A 21,574-nucleotide genomic window follows, 5' to 3' on the forward strand; every position below is an offset into this window, starting at 1 on the left:
GTATAAAGCGGCGCTCATATCCTCATCGCTGTGAAGTACACACAGCTTTTCAACTCTTTGATATATCCTTTACAAAGTCTCTAACTGCAGTGAGCAACGAACAGTTACCATTGCTCATAGGCACAATCGAATTCAAGGTATAGGCTCAATGTTAGATTTTAGTTTTAGTGTGTGATACATTGTGCCAGTGTCAGAAAATAGAGGTTTAGATACCTAAGTCCAGAAAATCCAAGTGCTGCTCAACTAAAATTGTCTCTCACCGAACTTGCTCGTTTTTCATATTTTTTTTCAATATTGTACAGCGTGTTATTGGACCTCATTTCTGTCAAGGCACAGGCTCTGCTCAGCTTGATTATTGCCCAAAATTGCCTTGAGAGACTATTTACTGTACAAATCTGTGATCATTACAGAAAGTACTGAGTAGTGTGCTTTTTGTGCGAGAGCCACTTTCAGCCACTGCCACTTGAAAACACTCCGAGCTGAAATCTCTTGCGGATTTAACTTCACGTGACCCCGCCGTTCTGCCGTAATGATTCATGTGCTGGTCTGGGCAGCTGTTGATTGACCTCAAACAGATGTCTCTTATTGGTTTATAATGTTTGTTACTTCACATTATGTGGATCAGTAAATATTTTTCCTTGGCTGCTCCACTCAGTTCATATTTTTATTCCTATTTGTGCATTGCTAATACTTTTTTTTATTTATCTCACAAATCACTGTGAAACACCTCTTTGATAAGTGCTCTATAAATAAAGAGTATTATAATTATTGAAGCTGTAACAAAAGCAAAGTCTTCACTCTGACTAACTTGCTGTGGCACTGCCTGTTTAACCTATACCAAACAATGAGGAATTATTCCCCCTGTTTTTTGCTTTTGCACATGAACTGCCTGCTGTATAGGCGATTTATCTGACAGGTGAGTGAAATGTTACCCTTCAGGAATTCACAATCATAGCAGTAAATCTACTATATGGTGAGGATAGATACATAAAACATATTGGTCTCCTGGATTTATTAGCTGTCTGATTTATGCAGATCTTACTCAACAGATTTCTGCCTTGGTGTATTTGGAGAGTTTCAAGCTTCACTCTGCAACTTGAGTTCAGTTGACATTTACAGTGCCAAAGCAGTCTTAAGTTACCATCATCTCTTGGCTCTTGATCCCTTTAATATCTACAGTACTGTTTATTTGTAAGATTGCAGGCTGAAGACAAAGCTTGCACCCCTGTGTCACATTTATGTGTTGTTGAGAGCATAACTATTTCCCCTGAATAAGCCCCCATAAACCCTAGTGGGTCACTGTGTCTCCATTAAGTAAATGAAAATGGTAAAAGCTGTGACCAAGCCTGTGCTGATTGTCGCTTCATGAGGATTTCATAAAGGAATTGGATAATTATCTCGAGCCTTTAAAGTCTATTCTCAGTCCAAGATGTGCTCTCCCCACCACCAGGATCCAAAAATAATGTCAGTCAGAAACCTGAACCCACTAAGCTTTTGCAACCTGAACTGTCTGCAGAGAAAACAATGGATTTCAGCAGCATGCACTGTTGTGCCACAAAGTTTGAGCTTGTGCTTCATGTCAAGTGACTCTACTTACTCAAACCAAACAATGTATTCAGTGTGTTTCATTATGGATGGTAGCCTGCTCTGTTTCTTCTGAAAACTATGGAGTGCAAGTGCTGGACCCATAAGTTAAAGACCAACAGGGGGTCCCCAGGCTTGGTCGTCTCAGACTGAGTTGGGGGCTGAGATCTATGTATGTATGTAATGTCTTTGTGACGAATCTTTCTGTTGATTGACCACTGCCCACCTGGAAAACATGCCACAAAGCGTTTTGTATTACTATGACAACCAGCATCCGTGAGCTGTTGTCACTAGTCTAAACTGTGGCAAAAGTGCATATTTAATAACATTTTCCCAGAATGTGAAACCATTCCTTTAAAGCATCCTAGCATGCTGAAGCACCCACTGATCTAGAATCTCGAAAGCATTTAGCAGGAAAACTTTGTGTCATATGGTTTAGCACGAGCCCTGCATGGGGTGTTGGAAGGGGTTATTATAATCTTTTTTAAAGGTGTTATAAATGAGGCTGCAATAGAGCATGCTCAGGTGTGAATTTCAGGCTTTTGGCAAGCCTGAAAGGATTAGTTTGGGAGGTTTCTGATTTTGTTGTGCTTATAACTGGATGGGACAGGTTTCCTCAGAAGCGTATTAAAAGTTTTTACAGGTTGCAGGACATCATCATGCCCACAGAAGCTTTCTGCAACAATCAATTCCCCTCCCATTCAGTCTCAGCAATCTTTATACATTTGACACGCTACACTGTGCTTGATCAAACAATGACTTTCCCTTAGTTTTGTTTTAATGAAAAATGCTGCTTCATTACCGACATGATTTATATGGTCCAAATTACTGAATGTATTTTGTTCGATCTTTGATGAACAGCCTCTATGGCTTGTAGTTCTCAATCAGCTCCCCTATAAGCTTTTTCATTTGTAACATGTATGACAGGTTGTTGGGTTTAAATTCTGTTTTAGGTTAGTATTCAAAAATGTGTAGCTTTTTGTATTCTTTTGCTGGTCTATCAAAGACCTATTACAGCTGATACATTTTCATGCATGGTCAGTGTAGCAACGCTATTTTCCCCCTACTTATTAAAGAGGCACAAAGCAGATTCTAGGACTGAGGCCCATTAACTGGCAGACCACATCACCCCTTTATAAAGTGTAATTTGATTTAATCTGCTCTGTTTCAGTCCAGAATCTGAGTTGGCTGAAATGAATAAAGTGGATTAACTCTGTCACAGGATAATGCAGATTAAACTGGTAAACACAATCACTAAGTGATGCATATGGCCTTTAGGGGTGGAGTTAAGGCTTCATTTTTTAGACAGAAAAACTGGGAGAAAATGTTAGGGTTTTAATTCCAGTGTGCACAGTAGAAAGTGCTGAAGCTGAAAGTTCAGAGTGCTTGTAGGTTAGACAGAAGAAGAAAATTTCTATTTCACACAACATTGATGGTGGCGAAACATGGTGCAGAGAACACAGTGCCTCCAAGTCCCAACATATTTGATCTTCCTGTAAAAATTATCCCTGATAATGCATGATGATACTGCTAATGAAAGTGTTAAGTTATTCAGCTGGTGTTTCTCTAGAGTGAAACGTCAGCATGTCTCTTGATCCCTGAAGCGATTTCCCCCCTGGGCGAAGGCGGGTAGTCATGCTTGCTCTGACGGTGGAGATACAGCCGGTTCAATGAAAGCGGGGGTGGCAGCTGGAGAAAATCCATTCCCAGAGTGAGAGTTCTGCTGAGGCAGGTATGCCGACCTTTCAGTCATTTGATAGGTCAACGCTCGGCAGCATGCCTGGACATTCATGGCCAAACGCCAGGCCTGGTGGTGCTCATAGTAAAGCTCATCTGAGCAGCAGCCAGCTATCATCAATGGAACCCCTTGGCAGCTCATTTATAGTACAGTATGGCAAAGCCACAAAACACACCAACAGATGCAGGTGACAGATGACGATAGGCCATTCTGTGGAGGGATGAAGAAAGGTGGTGAAAAGATTTACTCATTGCATGGTCTAAGCTATCTTATTGTAGGCCATGAGTGTTCAGTATATGTTAAGCTAACACTAGTTTTTTTTCCATTCTTCTGCTTGATCTGCAGGAATTCAGTGCAGAAGACTTTTCCTGAACCTTGTTTTTTGCATGTCAGACTCCAATCCCACTGAGATGAACATTAAGATTCATTAGTTGTAAAAGCTTCTTGTTTATCCTCTCAGGTGCCCACGGAGTGAGAGAGGAGCCCCGGTTTGTGACAGCACGCGCTGGAGAGAGCGTGATCCTGGGGTGTGACGTGTCCCCTCCCCTGGATGGCCAGCAGCCTCCCTATGTGGTGGAGTGGTTCAAGTTTGGAGTGCCTATTCCCTTTTTCATCAACTTCCGCTTCTACCCTCCCCATGTGGATCCAGAGTACACTGGTAAGATGAATTAAAAGAAGAATAATCCAGCTCAAAAAGAATACAAAGACATTGTGAAAAATCTATTTGATCTTATTTTATTAAAAACTTGAGTAGTAATCAGGACATTAGGGCTTGATACACAATGAGAGAATAAACACTAAAACTAATCCACAAAGTTTAAGACTACACTTACCACTCTACACACACTTCATGTGTTCACAGCTTGAACTATATCTTAGCATATGTGAGAGATGGAGACTTGCCAATAAAATCATACTTAAGAAAATATACTACTTTCTACCTGTTTAAGTAGTTTGACATTTTGGAAAGTATACTGATTTGATACCATTCCCATGTCTGTACGTGAAATATAAAACTACTGCCAGCATCTGTGTAGTTTAGCTTGGTGTTAAGTCTGGAAACTGAGGAATCCCACAAGCCTGGCTCTGTCCATAGGTAACAAACCTGGAGGTTACACATATAACCAATATTCCCCTTGGGCTACAAAAGACGTAGGGTCTCAGTCTCTGCTACTCACTTTGAACTGCACTTCACCCAGCCAAACAATATGTGGTGAGGGGTATTGGTCAATTGGATATAATATTGGCTCACAGTGGAGCACATATCCTTCAGGGAAATCCCTTTAAAAAGGGCCCAAGACTCGGCCATACCCCTGGTGGAGTGTGCTTGCACATTCCCGGACATCCATGCGCCCTTGCATGCATAAGCACACAAGGTGTCTAGTATCCAGTAATAAAGGTGTTGCTTGGAAAGTACCTTCCTTTTAGTTTCCTTCATTTGCTCAACATACACGTGCAACGCATATACCGGGCATAGATTATGCAGATGCTGTTGCTCAGTTGCAAATGGGGGCAGTGAAAAGGATATGCGTTCAAAAAGGAATGCTCTGTATGACAATCCAGGTATTTTAGGGATGTATGTGGGATTAGGATGCGGTATCTCCTTAGAGCTGTCCAGCACAACAGTAAACATGAAGGATGAACAGAGAACGTGTGGATCTCCCGCATCATTTGCTGATCACTGGGCCATGAAAGCATATCAATGCCCACAGACTGTAATGGCTCAAAAGGTGCATCGTACAGTGTATTTAGAACCAGATCAAGGTCCCACTGGGGAATCATGGTTTTGCACATCAGCCTCTTACACTGTACGCCCTTCATAAAACGCACCACCAGAGGATTGGAGCCAAGGGATTTTCCATCAAATCCCACATGGCAGGCAGAGATAGCCCAGAGATAGACTTTAATAGTGGAAAAGGAAAGGCCTCTTTCCAATAATTCTTGGAGAAGTGTCAAAATATCCGTCACAGACCTTTGGAACGTAATAATTTTCCTTTTTTGACACAAAGTATCAAATAAACACCACTTGAGCATATACTGTATAACCCCTGTGTGGACACTGCTCTGGCACTCTGTATTGTATCAATGACGTTGGCAGGCAAACACATCACTGTCATTTTCTCCATTTTAGGGACCAGGCCCACAGAGCCCAGATTTCAGGGTATCAAAACTGGCCCTGTGCACAGAGAGGTACCATGGTCTCCTGCTCAGAGGAGAAATTATCTCTGTGAACCATGCTTATTTGGGCCAATGGAGGGCGATCAGCATCATTGTTAATCTCAGTGCACAGGCTCCAATGTGGTCTGGATCAGCGCCACAACAGGAAAGGCGTACAGGCGTGTCCGAAGCCACTGATGAGCAAGCACGTCTAACCTGAGGGGTGCACACCAGTCCTATAGCAAAAAGAAGATAAGATCGAGAGTGGAGGGAAAGAGACCGTGTCCTTCCATGTTTGTTTTTTTGTGCAATTATGTATGTATTGTTGCTGCATACTAGAACATACTGTCGCGACAGCAGACCCATACTGTAAAATTCTCTTACAATTGTGTTACTGATAAACAACATAGAGCTTCAGAAGACTGACATGCCATGACCTATCCATATCTGTCCAGGTCCTATTCACAGTCCATGCACATTCCTGAAGAGGCCTCCTCAGCCCCATTTGGATGCATCTGTGTTGACCAGAACTTGCTTGAAAATAGACAACCTTTAGGTCCACTGTAGTGAACCAGTCCTCTGGTCAAACCGACCGCATTACCTGGCCTAATGTCAGCCTTTTGAACTTGAACTTTCTCAGGTATTTGTTTAGTCCCCAGGTCCAAAGTGGGACCCTAAAGTCTGTTGCTCCAGTGAGTGAGTTTCCTCTCTTAATACTGGGGCAAAGGATGGATATACTTTTGACACAATGCTTCTGAATAGTGGGGGAAACTTCCTAAAATGGAGTCTGTAGCCCTGAAATACATTTCCCATGATCCACTGAGATGTTCCATATGTCTGCCAAGAGGTTTCTGTTGTGGCTAGTCTGATGAGCATTCTTGGTATTGCAGCGTTCTCTGCTTATGGGCTGGAGCAATGACTGGGAACGGTTTGAGTGGCTAAGTTGGGGAATGGACGAGGGGCTACTTCCTCTTATGTTCTCATTTGGTTTTAGGTTGGTTTCTTCAACAGCAGTGTAAACTGAATACTGCTACAATCTGAAATTGAAGAGATCTCTTGACTTTGCCCTATGGGTTGTGATTCAATAGTATAAGGGGAAACCTCGAGCACCCCTGGCTTGACTGTCACCCCTGTTCCCCTCAGGAGTGCTTCCTATTCCTCCGACTGTGGAGGTTGAGTTAGTGGCTGCTGCTTGTTTCGGGAGGGAAAAGGAATGTGCTCAGGAATGTGGACAGGAGCATCCCCAGCTGATGGCTGCTTCAGCTGTGCATAACAATGCCAGGGAATATTCATACGCAGCGCTTCTTCCATTTTCTTTCTCTGATTGCACCAGGTCTGAATTTATCCAGAGCCTGTCCCAAATAACTCAGCAGGCTCAGTGGCTTGGTGAAGAAACATGGTCGGCTGTGTCCATAGCAGTTCTGTGAGTGTCAACCACTGGGCAACTACCATCTCAGCCATGCCTTTCCCCAGAGCAGCGGCTGCTGTGCTGGATAGTGGTAGGATAAAATTCACCATCCTGTGTGCTTTGTCCAGCAGCTGGGTGGGATTATCCTCTTTTGTCTGTGTAGATCCTGCAGCTTCTCCACTTGAGAAGCCTGCAGCATTGAGGCCATGTTAAGCACACAAGTGGTCAGCCACTATGTACGTATACATTTTCTCAAGCTGAGAGGCGGAGAATCTGCACTGCTTACTGGAAATAATGGATTTGATCCTCCCAAATGTTCGACTTTGGTGCCAAGTGGAGAACATGCGACTCATCCAGTGGAGGAATGTTAGCTGGCTGTGCAACCTCCATATCTTCCAAGTCCAAGAACTGGCTAAAAGGCAGTGACAGTGGAGCCTAAAGGGATGCCAAAGAAAAATAATTTTGTGCAGGCTGAGTTTGCTGTTTGCAAGGAGCTGGGGTCGGCCATGGCACTGCGAGGCGCTCAGCTGCACAGTGGCACAGGTCCATCATGGCCTGGGTGGTGCAATCAGTCTCAATCTGAAGATCTCCAGCACCAAGGACCTGGGAAAGCTCCTCTTTGTCTCCACCACCTCTGACTTTGACCTCTTCCTTCAAGAGGCTGACTAAAGCAGCGAGGGAGAGCTCATCCTCAGACAGCACACCAGGCTGTACATTGTCAACGGAGACTGTGTGGCACCTTGTTTCAGTGACGATTATTGACCACCCAGGTTATTGTATGTGAACACAAACTTAAATGTCTTTGGTGTTGTCCACAAGGTAAGTAGTAATGCTGCATCTTAGTGCATAGAGGGAAATAACTGTGCCTCAGCAATTTACTACTGCATTGTGCATACACTCTTTCCTACACATTCCAGTGACAATGCAGCACAGGACACATACTGTACAGTAAAGAGGCAATACAGTATATAGACATATAGAACGGCGGTTTTAAAAGTAAAGAAAAAACAAAAAATGAATGAAATAAAGAATGGAAATATTTGCTTTTACAAAACTAAGATTAAGTCAAAGTCAAATATAGTATTTTACTGCACATTAATCATATATCTAGAGTTGAAACAATTAGTCAATTAATCAATTAGGAAACAAAATAATGTGATGTCAAAAAAAAAATTGGTAGACTAATCAATATTGAATATAATCTTTAGTTTAAGCCCTACATCTAGCCTATATAGTAAGTCCAACTGAAAATATAGCTGTAAGTGGTAATTTGCGGGTTCAACCCTTTTTGCTCTCAACAGATGGCCGTGAGCAGCAATGATCAGGTTTTAGGATTGGCAAAGCTGAGCAAAGTCTGTTTAAAGAAGGAGTGAGATCAAGAACATAATGTGTTTCATTATAAAAATGCATGCAGCCTTCAATAATTGCACACTCAAAGTTCTGCCATGTGTCCCCTCTTTATCGGATTTGAACGAAACTGATGTATGTTCAGAAGATAGAACAGGATGTCTTCAGTGAGTTTAATCAGGATTGCTCAAGGGCATCTTGAGTTATGAACAAATATGTGATAGGCCCTACTTGCACCAATCAGTGTGGCACTTCAGACTTATGTTAAGACTTGCCCCCAGAACCCCCAGCACACAATTCTGTCCATTGGATTTTCAGACAAACATTTGTGACATTTTGGAACCCCCTATGGGTCCGGCTCAAAATGCTTTGGTAGACCTATTCCAAAACATAGACTGCAGTCATGTACCAAGATTTATGATGAGTGGACAAATGACTTATGGCCAAATTCAACTGGACTTAAGGTGTGATGGGCATGGGCATTCCAAAATTGCATTTTTAGGCCTTAATTACAGTGCAACCATGGGGTTGACAGCGCTCATAATTTTTGCATATCATTTTCAGTTATTTGACCAAGTGTCATGTTTTTATCTAATTTTCAGTTCACTGCAATTTGTGCCACAGCAGAAGACAAATAATACTAATAAACTTCCACAAACTCAATAGAGTTGTACCCCTTCAGGGTGTGAACCCTAATTAAGTTGCCTTTATTGTCTACAACCTTATACATATCTGTGATAATGAGCGGTAACATGGAGTCACAGGCAGAACAGACGGTCACAATGAACCTGATAGCATCCTGCCACAGACAGACAACCCACATTAGCTTCCCTGCTTAAGTCTCCTTCATATCTAACTTATAAACACGAACACATCTGGTCCTGCACCTTAACTTGTTGAACAAGCCAACAAACTAAACATTCAACAGGCCAAACTACACTGCTAGGTGTCAGTCAGGCTATATAGCTAATTAGCTGTTTAGCTGCAGCATATTGAACAGCACATAAACATACATAAAAATGTGATTTCAAACCTGTTACATGCTAGTGCAGTCATTGCTCTCCAAAATCCTTGTTAGCATCCAACTGTCTGTCTATGACTTGTAACTACAGGAGTTTGTTTAGTTTGGTTAAATGTGACTACAGTTGGATTTTAAAACCTTCCTTCTTCTAGGATAGACAATATGTCTGCAACTGCCTTAGTCCTCATGCCAGGAAAGTTGGTTCTTCTGATGTTGCTTCAGTGTCAGTGACAAGATGGAGAGCTGTCAGAATGGGGTCAAAAATCATTGTTCCCTGTTCTCACCTTTTTGGCCAGTGCAACACCCCCCCCCCCCCCCCCGACCTGGTAATATGCTGTGAAATAAACGCACAGCATGGCTCGTCAAAAAGCCACAGTCTAATCTCTCCAGTGTGAGGGTCGTAAATGTCGTAAATGTTTTTAAGTCCACAGATTAACACGGATAGAGTGAGAATTGTCTAAATAATATTGAATCCATTGAAATTACTCCCTGTGGGCAGTTAAAGCAGGGCCATTGCCGTAAAGAAGCCTAATGCCTGTGACTCACTGTCTGGGGAACCCTCCTTTAGTTTTGTAGTGACTACTTTAGATACTGCAGCTGCTGGAGTGTTTCATTGTTTACTTTAACCTCCTGACTAACAGCAGGGTATGAGTGAACAGCGCTTTTCGAACAGCATCACACTACACTGTGCTCACTTTGGGCTCGAGTGGGCCCCTGCCATGTGGCGTCAAGTCCACCGTTGAGGAATTACCAGTGAACAGATGCAACATGAATATGGCCAGTCTCATTACATAGATTAAAATGTATTCTGCGGATTGCATTTGTATGGTGACGGTGTGATAATGACACTGGACTGTAGTTTATGAAATGCTCTATGGGAGTGCTTAATGGGTCCATGCAGTCTCAGAGCTCATTTTGAATTGAATGGTTATCACTCAATATAAATACAAGTGGTGAAAAGAAGTAGATGTGCCATTAAATCATCACACAGCTGCTACCTGCTACATATACATCTATTCCAGTTAATCTTGATTTGTCCTGGTCAGTGAGTGACCATTCAGTCTCCTGTATTACTAATCATTAACAGACCTATAACACTTGATATGTTATTCAAGATTACTCAAAAATAATGTGAATCTTTCTTCATTATAACTGTGTATTTTCCTTGTCTAATTTACTGCTAAATGAGAAATTGTGCATATCTGCTTCCAGACTAAATCTATCCTAGATCGTTTTGCCAGTTTGTCCTGCAGCTATATGGAAATTACAACATTTAAAAACATCTATTTTTGTGCCCACTCAAGCAAAGATGTAATCAATAATTTAGATATGCAGCATGTGAAATGTTAGTGTTGGATTCTCCTGCTTTGGAACAAGTTGTTAGAAAAATGAAATCATCTTTCTCTTAACACCAGCTTTAGCTGCAGCCTGCACAATAATAATATGGAGTTGTAGGTATATGTAAAGTAGTGTTGAGTTGCTGTGAGAAGGTATTTGTGATCATACACCGTAGGCCTCCCTGTTGCTTTGTTTTCTAGAATCACATTTTTAGCAAGCTAGCTTGTTGCATGCAGTTCATTCTCAATACTGGTTGCAGTACACTTTGTTAATAGCCCTTTTGACGTCATAGTGGAAATATGTTCACGGTATATTGTTAAGACCATAATTATGAGCAGCTGCATGAAGAAACAAACAAACAAAAAACATCAGCCTCCTTATTGATATTCTGTGTCATCTTAATATCTTGGGACTTTCTGACATCCCCCACCTGGTGAAATAAAGTGTCAACAATCTTGGTAAAATGGCTGCAGAGCCAATATCACTGGCAATAACATGTAAATGAAATCCAATATTAACACAAAATGAATTTAATTCAGCTGATTAAATACACTGTTTTTATCTACTTTCAGTTGTTGACGAAATGTTACAAATATATACAGCCTAATGAAATATGCTATTTATATTGTGTGACCATGGGACTTCCACGTCAGTATAACAGCAGTCTTTCTAGTTCTTTTTCTTCTGGTGACATTGGATGAACATAGCAAAATACAAGTGTATTAATTACATTAATAATGGCTGCATTCCATTAAGGTATTTTAGCTCTAGACAATTGTGTTATTGTGGATGCTGTCTCATTGTCACTTCTGAGCTTTTCTTGCTGTAACAAGTCAAAATGTGTGCTGGGAAAAAGGTCTAGGAGCGAGGCTGAAGGTTTCAGTATGGTTCAAATGAAGTGCTTGTCAGATTGTCTAAAAAAACCTTTCAGAAGGAAGAATTGGCTGCATCCAACAATTTCTGTAACTTCCCCCGAAACAGACAATCTGACAACCAAGCCCACTTTATGCAGTGACTAGCTGCAGGTATATGGAGGTGCAAGAGTGAGGCGGGGTTCTATTTTTTCAGTCCTCACATAACTTCTTTTACTTTTTGTGTGTATCACCAAGTGAAAGAGTTTCCACATTTGTATGATTCATTGTGTTAATTCTACAATTTGAATTGGAGAGAGATGGGGAGACAGTTCAATGCAGATGTGGAGCACACTTTTCACTTTGCCTTCAAGTGTAGCGATTTGGAACATATATGAAGAAATAAAAATAAAATAATTATGTTTCATGGTGTAACAGTGCTGTGGTTATGGTCTGGTTAGGTTTAGGTACGAAAACCACTTGGGTAGGTGTAGGGAAGATTATGGTTTAGGTTAAAATGATCACTTGAAAAGTGATTTCTACTTCCTTAGAGTTATGCAACTGGCATCATCATAGCATCATATGTTACTCGCAGTCGGAAACATGACACTCTTGGTTGGAAACAAGAAGTGAACAGTGGTCTCCTGCAGCAGAGTCCACTCTTTGCCATCAAATGATCTAACTTTTCAAACCACCCATCCCACCTCCTCCTATAAGGCAAACAATCATTATGAAGTCACCTAATATTGAAGTCTTCCAAACTGAACACTTCCCCAGGTTTTAATTACTAGGGCCACTGGATGGCTTAAAAGCAACTATAGATTGTTTTTGCTGGCCTGAACTTTAGCCGCATACAATCTACTGTGTTTCAAGCACAATTAACCCATAACAACCCCAACCACGAGCGATGAAAAATACTAAATTTTAAAATGGTATTACATTTAGGTAGCTTTAGCATTCTTAGTTAACTATATTCATGATATCCTAATTCAACAAAATAATAGACATGAGCATTGTCTCTCAGATATATATGGTCTGATGTACTTTTTAGTGCACCATACTCTGTCTGCCAACTTTGTCACTTTGTATCTTTAGAATTTCTTCTTCAAAGTGTTCCTATCTGACAAAGCTTGTGATGTGATCTGAACAAGGTGTTAGCTCCTCTGTTTTCACAGTAGACAGAACTCTGTACTGTGTAAGTGGTGTATGCCCAGGAGGCCCGTCCTGACGTGGATACAGTGCTGTTAACTCTGTTTACAGCAGCACCCTCTCACTTCTTGACAAATGGGAGCTGAGGTTGATCCCTACCCTTCACGCCACCACCCGCCCCACTCAGCACTTCAATGCCCAGGCAAAAATAGACCTGACTTTTTAAAGACAAGCTACCTTTTTACTGCAAGACTGCAGTCCCTGCTCTTCTCTCTTCCCCTTTGCTGTATTGATTTTCTGCTAACAAAAAACGTCAGTTTTCTACAGCAACTATGGCAGCAATCCCAGGGTTGGGGTATCTATCTGCTGCATTTATATACAGTGCTGGAAGAGCAATTCAGCCCGCCCTCAACGTCAATATATTTGCCTGACACTCAGTCTGAAGTAACAGGAAACAGTACTTACAGTACATCTACACATCAAAGTTTGGAAAAGTGCTCCATCTCAGAACACGCGTCAGACGGCAGAAGCAAATGTTTTAGTCTGTTGGGCTGTCAGAGGCAGCCATGTGAGCAGTGGGCTAGAGGCTTGAAGACAGACAGCTTAGCAGCTGAAGATTTCACCATGCCTGGTTTCCTGAACTTCTCTCATCCCTTGTGATTTCCTCCTTTTAGAATTCCAATTTATCCTGAGCCTTGAAGAAAAAAAGAGGCGGGTGGGTGTGGAGAAGATTTAGATGAAACATAAAACTGGTGGAGGTGGAAGGCTGGTCTTTTGCCATAGTGACACTTAAGACTTTATTTCATTTGAGCTGGAGGTCCACCTACCTGTACCTTTAAACCTCACTAGTTAACACACTATATCTTGTTTATTTAATCTGTACAAAAAAACAAAGTTATGGCTTTTACGGGGTTTCAGTCTTTATGCTAAGCTGACCATGTTGTGTCTGTAGCTTCATATTTAGCAGACAGATGTGAGAGTGGTATCGATCCTTGCATCTAACTTTTGGCAAGAAAGTGAATGAGTGTCAATTCTGAATCATACAAAGAGAACTGCTAATCCTCCTTTGAGTTTGGGGATTTGATATCCTTGTGTTTCAGACAGTATTTCAAAGTCAGGTTTATTGAAGGCTCCAAAATGCCCATAGGTATGAATTCACAGTGAGTGTTAGGGATTGCCTGTCTGTGTTGGCTCTGTGAGAGACTGGAAACCTGTCCAGGGTGTTTTCCTGCCTTCTATCCAGTGCTTGGACCGAATCCAGACGGTTGTACTCCCTGAATAGGAATAAGTCGGTAAAAAACAAAGAAAGAATTAATGAATTTGTTTGGCACGCCCCACTTGCACTGTGTACATCAAAACAAGTTTATTTAACAACTACTAGTCCAAAGACTAAGTTTATGGAGGCCTTGAAGGGAAATTTGTATATTTTACTTTATCCTGATAACATAGAGTGCATGCATGAAGATTTATATGTTTTATTTGTCTTAAATAATATCTTAAAATACAAATGAAAGCATTATCTTAACATATAGCTCCTACTTGAAACTTTTATGACCTGTGGGATACCATCAGTACAAAAGGCCAGACCAGCATACCATAAATCTGTTTCATACTTCAAGGAAAAAAGGTCGGGGGCCACTGCCCTGAAGTGAAACACTTAAACCCCAACTGCGATGATGGATCTTTGTGGCGACCAACAAGCACCACCAAGTTCCTTAGTGTGAGATTCAGAATCCGACTGGTGCTGAAAAAAAGCACATGCATGTGATTAGAAAGACCAAAAAAGACAAATTCACATTGTTGTTATGGTTAATCCAAGTGTTGTTATTTATCTGTCTCCAGGTAGAGCCTCTCTGCATGGGAAGGCCTCCCTGCAGATCGACCCAGTGCGCTCTGAGGACCAGGGCTGGTATGAGTGTAGGGTCCTGATGCTGGAGCAACAGTACGACACCTTCCACAACGGCAGCTGGGTGCACCTCACAGTCAATGGTGAGTCATCTCTGCATGGTCTATGCTCTCCTCTGGGAACATGTGTTTGTGGGTGTGAATGCAAAAAAAAGTATTCAGAAAACCTACATCACACACTTGAGCTCCATATGTAATAGACTAATCTTTATTTAAGCTTAGAGACATTTTGGACACACATGGCTGCATCATTTTAAAGTCAAAGGTAAAACCACAGTAACCGGAGGGCAATCAACACACATGATGATAATCATATAATTATACTGGACAGTCAGTGAGGGTGGAGCTGCCTGTTAACGTACCTTCAGCTAAATTCAATTATTTCATTAGATCAGTTACGAGAAACAATATTATACTGTTTGTTTGTTTTTTTAATGGTAATGTATTTATCATTAGTTTTCAGATTTTAGTTTTTATATAAATGTTTTAATTACTTTTCAGTGTAGAGTTGTTACATTTTTATTTTTTCAAAGTTATACAGATTTTTTGCATCGGGTGTTGGAAATAATTGAATTATGTAATTTTATATTGTGATACTGATACAGTGTATATAACAATATAGTATATTTTCTCGAAAATTGGATAAAATAACGAGTCAGACTGTTTTTGGCTAATCAAATACAAATTAAGTACAACAAATCAAGATACATCATCAGCATACATCCAGAGGTATTTAAGTTATAGCTATCACCTGATGAACACTAAAGCACAATCTTCATGCATTTACAGTGCACATCGTCATATATCCTAACTTAAGTTTTAAAGTGGACCTACAGTTATTTACAAAATCTTTAGGTGTGTTTTTAATCATCTACTTTTCTAGCTTTTAACTTTGTTTGCGGTTATAACTTTAATTTGATTAATCTTTGCTGGTCTCATGAAACAACAGTATGATATATTGTATTGTATGCTAAGAGTAATAATTAAGAGTCCCTGCTCCATTTGGACTTGTTGTTTTATGATTTCCTAACTTTTCACAAGGCCAATTTGAGTGAGTGGCAATTAAGCGTTGTTTTAGCTAATTCCTGCTGCTCCTTTTCGAAAGGCTTTGAGTAAAAAAGGGATATGGGGCTGGTTAGAAGATAATTGATTGTGGCCTGTTTAAGGCAGTCCTGGCAGGGATCGTCTGTGATAGTCTGAGAGCTATCAAAGTGATGACCAGGCGGAAAAAAAATCTGCACCTTTGCATTTCCCAGGAATGCCCCAGTGGCTTAGACAGTCCTATGTGAAGCATGTCTTCACATTGTTGCAGAGCACCAGAGGCTAAAGAGACAATGATGTATTTTTTTAAGCCCTGTTTCTGTTTCACATGAGGAATGCTCTTCTTTTTTTATTAAGCTGCTTCATATGTTTCTGAGTAAAAACTTGCAGTTTGCAGATGCATGATGCAGCAAAAATGCAGTAAAGTACCTGCAGCGAATTCATGTGGTACAGTATGTCTCTCTCTGAGTTGGCTTTCCCACAACTGTATAATATGAGTAGAGGAATATTTCCGGAAAAAAAACAGTTCAGGCCAGAAGTGGTGGTTTTCTGTGCTGAAGCTTCTCTAACTCTAGGTCTCTAACTTCAGAAAGCTGTAATCCTCTGTGTTGTTACAGAGAGACTTTGCGAGCAAAGTACTGTCAAGCTCATTCACATGTATATTTTTGGTCTGTGAACTTATGAGTGCTGTGTGAAACTCATGCATATTCGATTTGATCACGCTTATGTTTCACAATGGATGCGATTCTGGTATTTGAATAATGATTACGATGTGCTGTATGTGAAATACTGTGTAAAGAACCATTTATTAAGTCCATTGCACAGCATAATCACTTTGGAATAAAACATTCTGATCTGTATAAAAGGTTATTATCAATGCAGAACATAATGTTTTCTTTTGTGTGTGTTTTTGTGTTGAGATGTGCTAACACACCACACACTGCAAATTACTTTCTGCACAGTGTTCTGTGTATGGCGCATTACATCAACATTGACATGAGAGCATCTCATTGTGTGTGTTTGTATGCGGCTGAGATGTGATAAATGAGATGTCTGCTGTTTGAAGCTGAAGTTGATGAGTGAATAGGTCATACTCTGCTGCTGAGCGTCACCTGCACACTCTCGTGATGTTTGGCGTTTGTGTACGTCTGTGGGTGCACGCGTGTGTGTGTATGTATGAATGTCTTGTTGTGTAGACATACTGCATCTGTGGAGCTTGCCTCATCAGTATTCACTCTTAACTTCAACAACTCCCTCTCTCTTCTGCTGCTCTTCTCTCCTGTCAGGCCTTTCAACAGAAACAGAGTTCTTTGGGCTGTAGCAGAACTAATAATATCCCTGAATGTCATATATATGTTTGGCATATTAAATCATGACATTTTACATGACCTCATGTATGTAATGTGTCTCGCAATCGAGATGTAGCGGGCAGAAACACTACCTGAGGTAAACATGTTAAACTGGTACAAATATTTAATTTCCCTGGGGCTGATATTTGAATTCAAATACAGACATTTATGGAAATATCAATAGCTGCTGTTGTTTCCAAGTCTAGACATCTAACAAGAGAATTCATATGAAGAATTTATGCTACTGTTGTCCTCTAAATGGGTGTCTGTAAGGGAAGCAGGTGCCATTTTCGTCTGGCCTCCACACAGACACTAAGGGCACCCATTTCCTTTGGCCGTTTTTTCTCTCCTTTGGTATTTGCATACACTCCTCCTTTGAGTTCCTGTTTGCTGGCCTTCACTTCCTGCCAAGCTGACAGGGAATTCATGCCCACTCAGTGGCAGGTGTCAGATGGCAAGGCCTTGTGCCCGAAAAAGACACTAAGGCCACTCTCTGCCCTCCCTCCTCCTCTCCTCTCCTCTCCTCTCTTTCTCTAGTCTTGTCTCCCCTGTGCTTCCCTTCTCTTTACTCTTCAAGCATCAGAGAGCTTTTCAGAGATTGAAAAATACACCAGTGCTCAAACGTTTTCACATTATTTAAAGTCAAGCATTTATACTGAAACATAAAAAACAGGCACTGCCACTGTGTCAACGGGTTAGTGATTTGCTGGCATTTTGGTCCCATTTGGTTGCCCCAATTGAGACCCAAATGTCAACTCATTTGTCCATCAGCTCCATGCAGTATATTATTCCCTATGTGTATCTGCTGTTGTCAGTCACTAAAGGTCTCAGTATGGCAACAATTTGAGCAAATGCAAACAATCATCCATTTTTTTCTACTAAAATTGCTCACATGAAGAAAAAAATCTGACCATTAGAACCCAGATATAGTCTGCTTGAACAAATGGACAAAACTCTTAAATTCATACATTTCAAACCATTTAAAACCATTTAAACTGTTTAAAATTGATATGTATTAGTGTAATTTTGAGATCACACTACACAATATCAGCCCAAGCATGACACATATGGGGTGTTGGAAATTAAAATTGTGAGGTGCCTCCTGACTTCTTGACAAAAAAGTTTTTATTTGCATTCTCTCACTTAGTTTAACAGCTTTGATAACAGTGCATAATGTTAACTCAAAGGAGAACAAAGCGCTCGTTTGTGCACTAACCTGTAAACATGGGTGAAGCAAAAGAAATTCAACAGCAGTGATGTCAGAGTGCACTGACACAGCCTGGAATAAGCTGCTCCATCACTGCAGCAAGGAAAGAAGTTAAACCAGTAGGGGGTATTTTTTAACCTCATCTGTGGGTGCAACATAACCCTCTCCACCCTATTGCAGCGTCTAAAATCACTCCCTCGCTTGCTTATTCATGGCAAGCTAAGGCAACAGCACGTAATCTGCTATGTCTCTTGGCCAGGTCACTGCAAGAGTGTATGACTCTATGATCACCTTATTCTCTTAATTCCAAAACATTATAATCAGAATTCTGTGTAGATTGAAACACCTTGAGTAAGTTGATGTACAGTAAGAGGAAAGAGGAAATTTTCCTTGAGTGCCTCTTTCTTCTTTCTGTAACAGTTTACACTGAAACATTTGAGGCTCATGATGTGAAATCAATGATAAATGTGTACTCTATGTAGCCGCATTCTCTCAGGAAAAGAGTCAAGAAAAGAGAGACCAAGCGAGGTAATAAAATGATGAAGACACACTCTTGAGTAAGTGATCAAATAACAGTGAATGTAAGCCTTCAAAGAGCAGGCCCGAACCCTGCATCTTAGGATCCAGGCCATCTGCTGATGTGGTGTGTGGTCTACAGAGAAGAACAGAAGGAGCGCAGGATATTCAAGCATCTTTAATGTATATAATTGATGAAAAGCTGCAGTAAGTAGGGCAAGAGTTTTATGCTCAGTTTACTTTTTTTGTAGAGCAACTCCCATGCTTCCCAGTCATGGTTACACTTCCTCTATGATGAGCTGTACCTGACGGTGTGAAAAGAAATCCCAGGTTGACCAATGTACCCGCTGCTGTCACCGCCATGTGTGCCACCTATTTCCTGTCAACTGATGCTCATTCCCTTGAGAGAAATCTGAATTAGGATTGAAATTAATATGTAAGAGGAGGATGCAGGTATAAGCAGCACAAGCTCAATGGTTAAATAATTAGGATGGACCAAATTTCCCAAGAAGAATGAATGAAGTATATCTTGAGGTAAAAGCTAATTGCAAAGCTCTGCACAAAGTGGCCTCTAAATAACGAATAACTACAGCAAACAATGATGCATCATGATGCAATGTCCTTGACCCATCAGCTACACAAGGTTCAACAGCAGCAAAAGATGTATAAACCAGTCATGCATTGTAGTAGAATTTCCATTAATCTATCATATGTAATGTATGAGAGTTAGGGAGTGAGAGGGCAGTATGGACAGGCCGATGTCTAAATGTGCTAATTGGGCAATTTGTTTACTCCATGCCAGGTGCTCATGTGCAGTCTGAAGTATGGCAACACTCCCAACGGCAAGCAGTGACCGACTTGTGTAGCAGCGCCGTCCTCTCTTTAACTCAACACAGTGCCACCATTTAAAATCAAAATATTATGTTGAAATGTTGAAAGCAGCTGGCTGGGTAAAACTACAGTTTATTGGCCTGCAGTACAGTAGGGGGTGAAGAGCTCCCTTGCGGCTGTTTAGTGAAGCTCAAAAAAGTCAGGTGGAAAAGCGGTGACGTCGCTAAGTGGCTTATTGAGGCTAAATGGCAGCGTGCAGGGGAGAAACCTTGTCTCTTTCTGATGTCCAGCTGGTCCAGAAAACTGTGGTAGCCACAACCCCAATCTGAGCAATTTACTTTCTTATTCAGTACCAGGGATGGGCCAGAATAACAACTGGTGTGACATTACCAGTGATGGAATGTAATTTAGTACATTTACTCAAGTACTGTGCTTAAGTACAATTTTAAGGTACTTCAACTCCACTGTGTGTCAGGGGAAATATAGTACTTTCTACTCTAGTACATTTATCTTACAACTTTAGTAACTAGTTACTTTTTAGATTAAGATCTTTAATAAAATAACATAATGATGAGTTCATAAATTACACTGCATTATTAAAGATTAGGTTTCCAAACATTTTGGCTTCTGGCCCCTTAACAGGCTTTGGGTGTAACAGATTACATCTAACAGCATTACATAATGAGGATACAAAAAAGGTAACTCTATTCTGTTAAAATTACAGAAAAAATGATGTAATCAGATTACAGATACATTTAGTGAATATGGGGATTATTAGCAGGATTACAATTTTAAAATACATTTTAGAATAAAGAACAATACATTAGGATGCACTCTAAAAGTCCAAAACATAAGCAGACGAGGAACGAGAAGGCAAAATAGAGTAACTCACTGATCCATGATGGTGTGAGTAAAGAATGATCCCACATGGCACACGCAGGTGCGCACAGTGGGCGCACATATGCACACAGTGAACGTATGTTGGGAGAGCAGGCAGGAACGGTTGTTATGCACTGTGGCAGTCTCCAAGACTCGTACAAATAAGTTAAAAGAGCTTGACTATATGACAGCTTGTAGTGTGCATAATGGCTCCCCACCGATATGACTGTATGTGCATAATGTACCCAGAGCTGACAGTGTGTCACTGTTGCCAAGCACTTTCAGTACTGAATGAGTTAGAGAAAACTCAGCCGTATCATGGCGATAGACCTGAATAAAATGACACTGTGATGCCCATGATGCTGCTGCTCATACTGTATGTCTGCCACTGCCATTCCTCTGAGAACAGCTGTGGAGGAGGACAAAGCTCTTGCACAGTAGGCACAAACACCCGGCAGGGGGTCTTCCCCCGCTGCGGCATATGTCTGTATGATAGCTTCACACAGCCAGTGGGCCAAGTGCTGTTTCGTCAGAGGCTTTCCCTCAGAATGTTCTCTGCAATGCACATTATGTGTTATGCACATTCATTGTAGGTCTATAGGCTGAACTTGCTTGATGAAAAGCAAGTTTTTCTGTAAAAATACACTTAGCGGAGGATATATTATTTCCCCATTTTCTTTTTAAAGGTTACATTGTTGTGTTGTCTTTCATAAAAGTCATCTTATTGATATTTCTTGTTTGTCTTTATCTGCATATGTAGTATTGGGGTAGTCCAAAAGTTACAGAGAGTAATCAAGTTATATTATTTTAATATTGTGATATTTGGATTAGGTTACTGACTACATTTTTAAACATAATTAGTAATTGTATCAGAATACATTTTTTAAACTCTGTCCCTTACAAAAATCAGTGTGTAGTTATATCTCTCTGTCATGTTTCAGATGCCAGAGTTGTTAGCAGTTCCACCAAAGACACATTTCCCCTCTAAATTTTCCCTCACATGGTTTCAAATGAATAAATTTTTTGAGGCCCAAAGAAGTACATTTCTCAAAAACGTAAAGTTTAAAGAAACATTTTGAAATATTAATCCAAACATATGTAGCAGAACTATGTTTTTCTTCTTTCCTTTTCAACACAGAAGCGCTGATAAACCCACAGTACACTACTTGCCCAGCATCAAACAACAACAACAACAAAGTTAGCAAATACAGTAACTGGTGAACACAGTGTAGCTTTTAGGAGCAAAGAGCCAG

General features: G+C 40.7%; 1 protein-coding gene across 1 annotated transcript in view; it reads left to right on the plus strand.

Annotated features, from left to right (window-relative positions):
* igsf9ba (immunoglobulin superfamily, member 9Ba) overlaps positions 1-21,574 on the plus strand; it is a 59,656-nt gene that overhangs the window by 10,872 nt on the left and 27,210 nt on the right. Inside the window, exons 2-3 of the mRNA XM_062419356.1 lie at positions 3,783-3,980; positions 14,436-14,582. Coding sequence (XP_062275340.1) covers positions 3,783-3,980; positions 14,436-14,582 — 345 coding nt within the window. The remainder of the gene's footprint in view (positions 1-3,782; positions 3,981-14,435; positions 14,583-21,574) is intronic.

This window comes from Scomber scombrus, chromosome 5 (assembly GCF_963691925.1).
Source record: "Scomber scombrus chromosome 5, fScoSco1.1, whole genome shotgun sequence".
Classification (NCBI taxonomy): domain Eukaryota; kingdom Metazoa; phylum Chordata; class Actinopteri; order Scombriformes; family Scombridae; genus Scomber; species Scomber scombrus.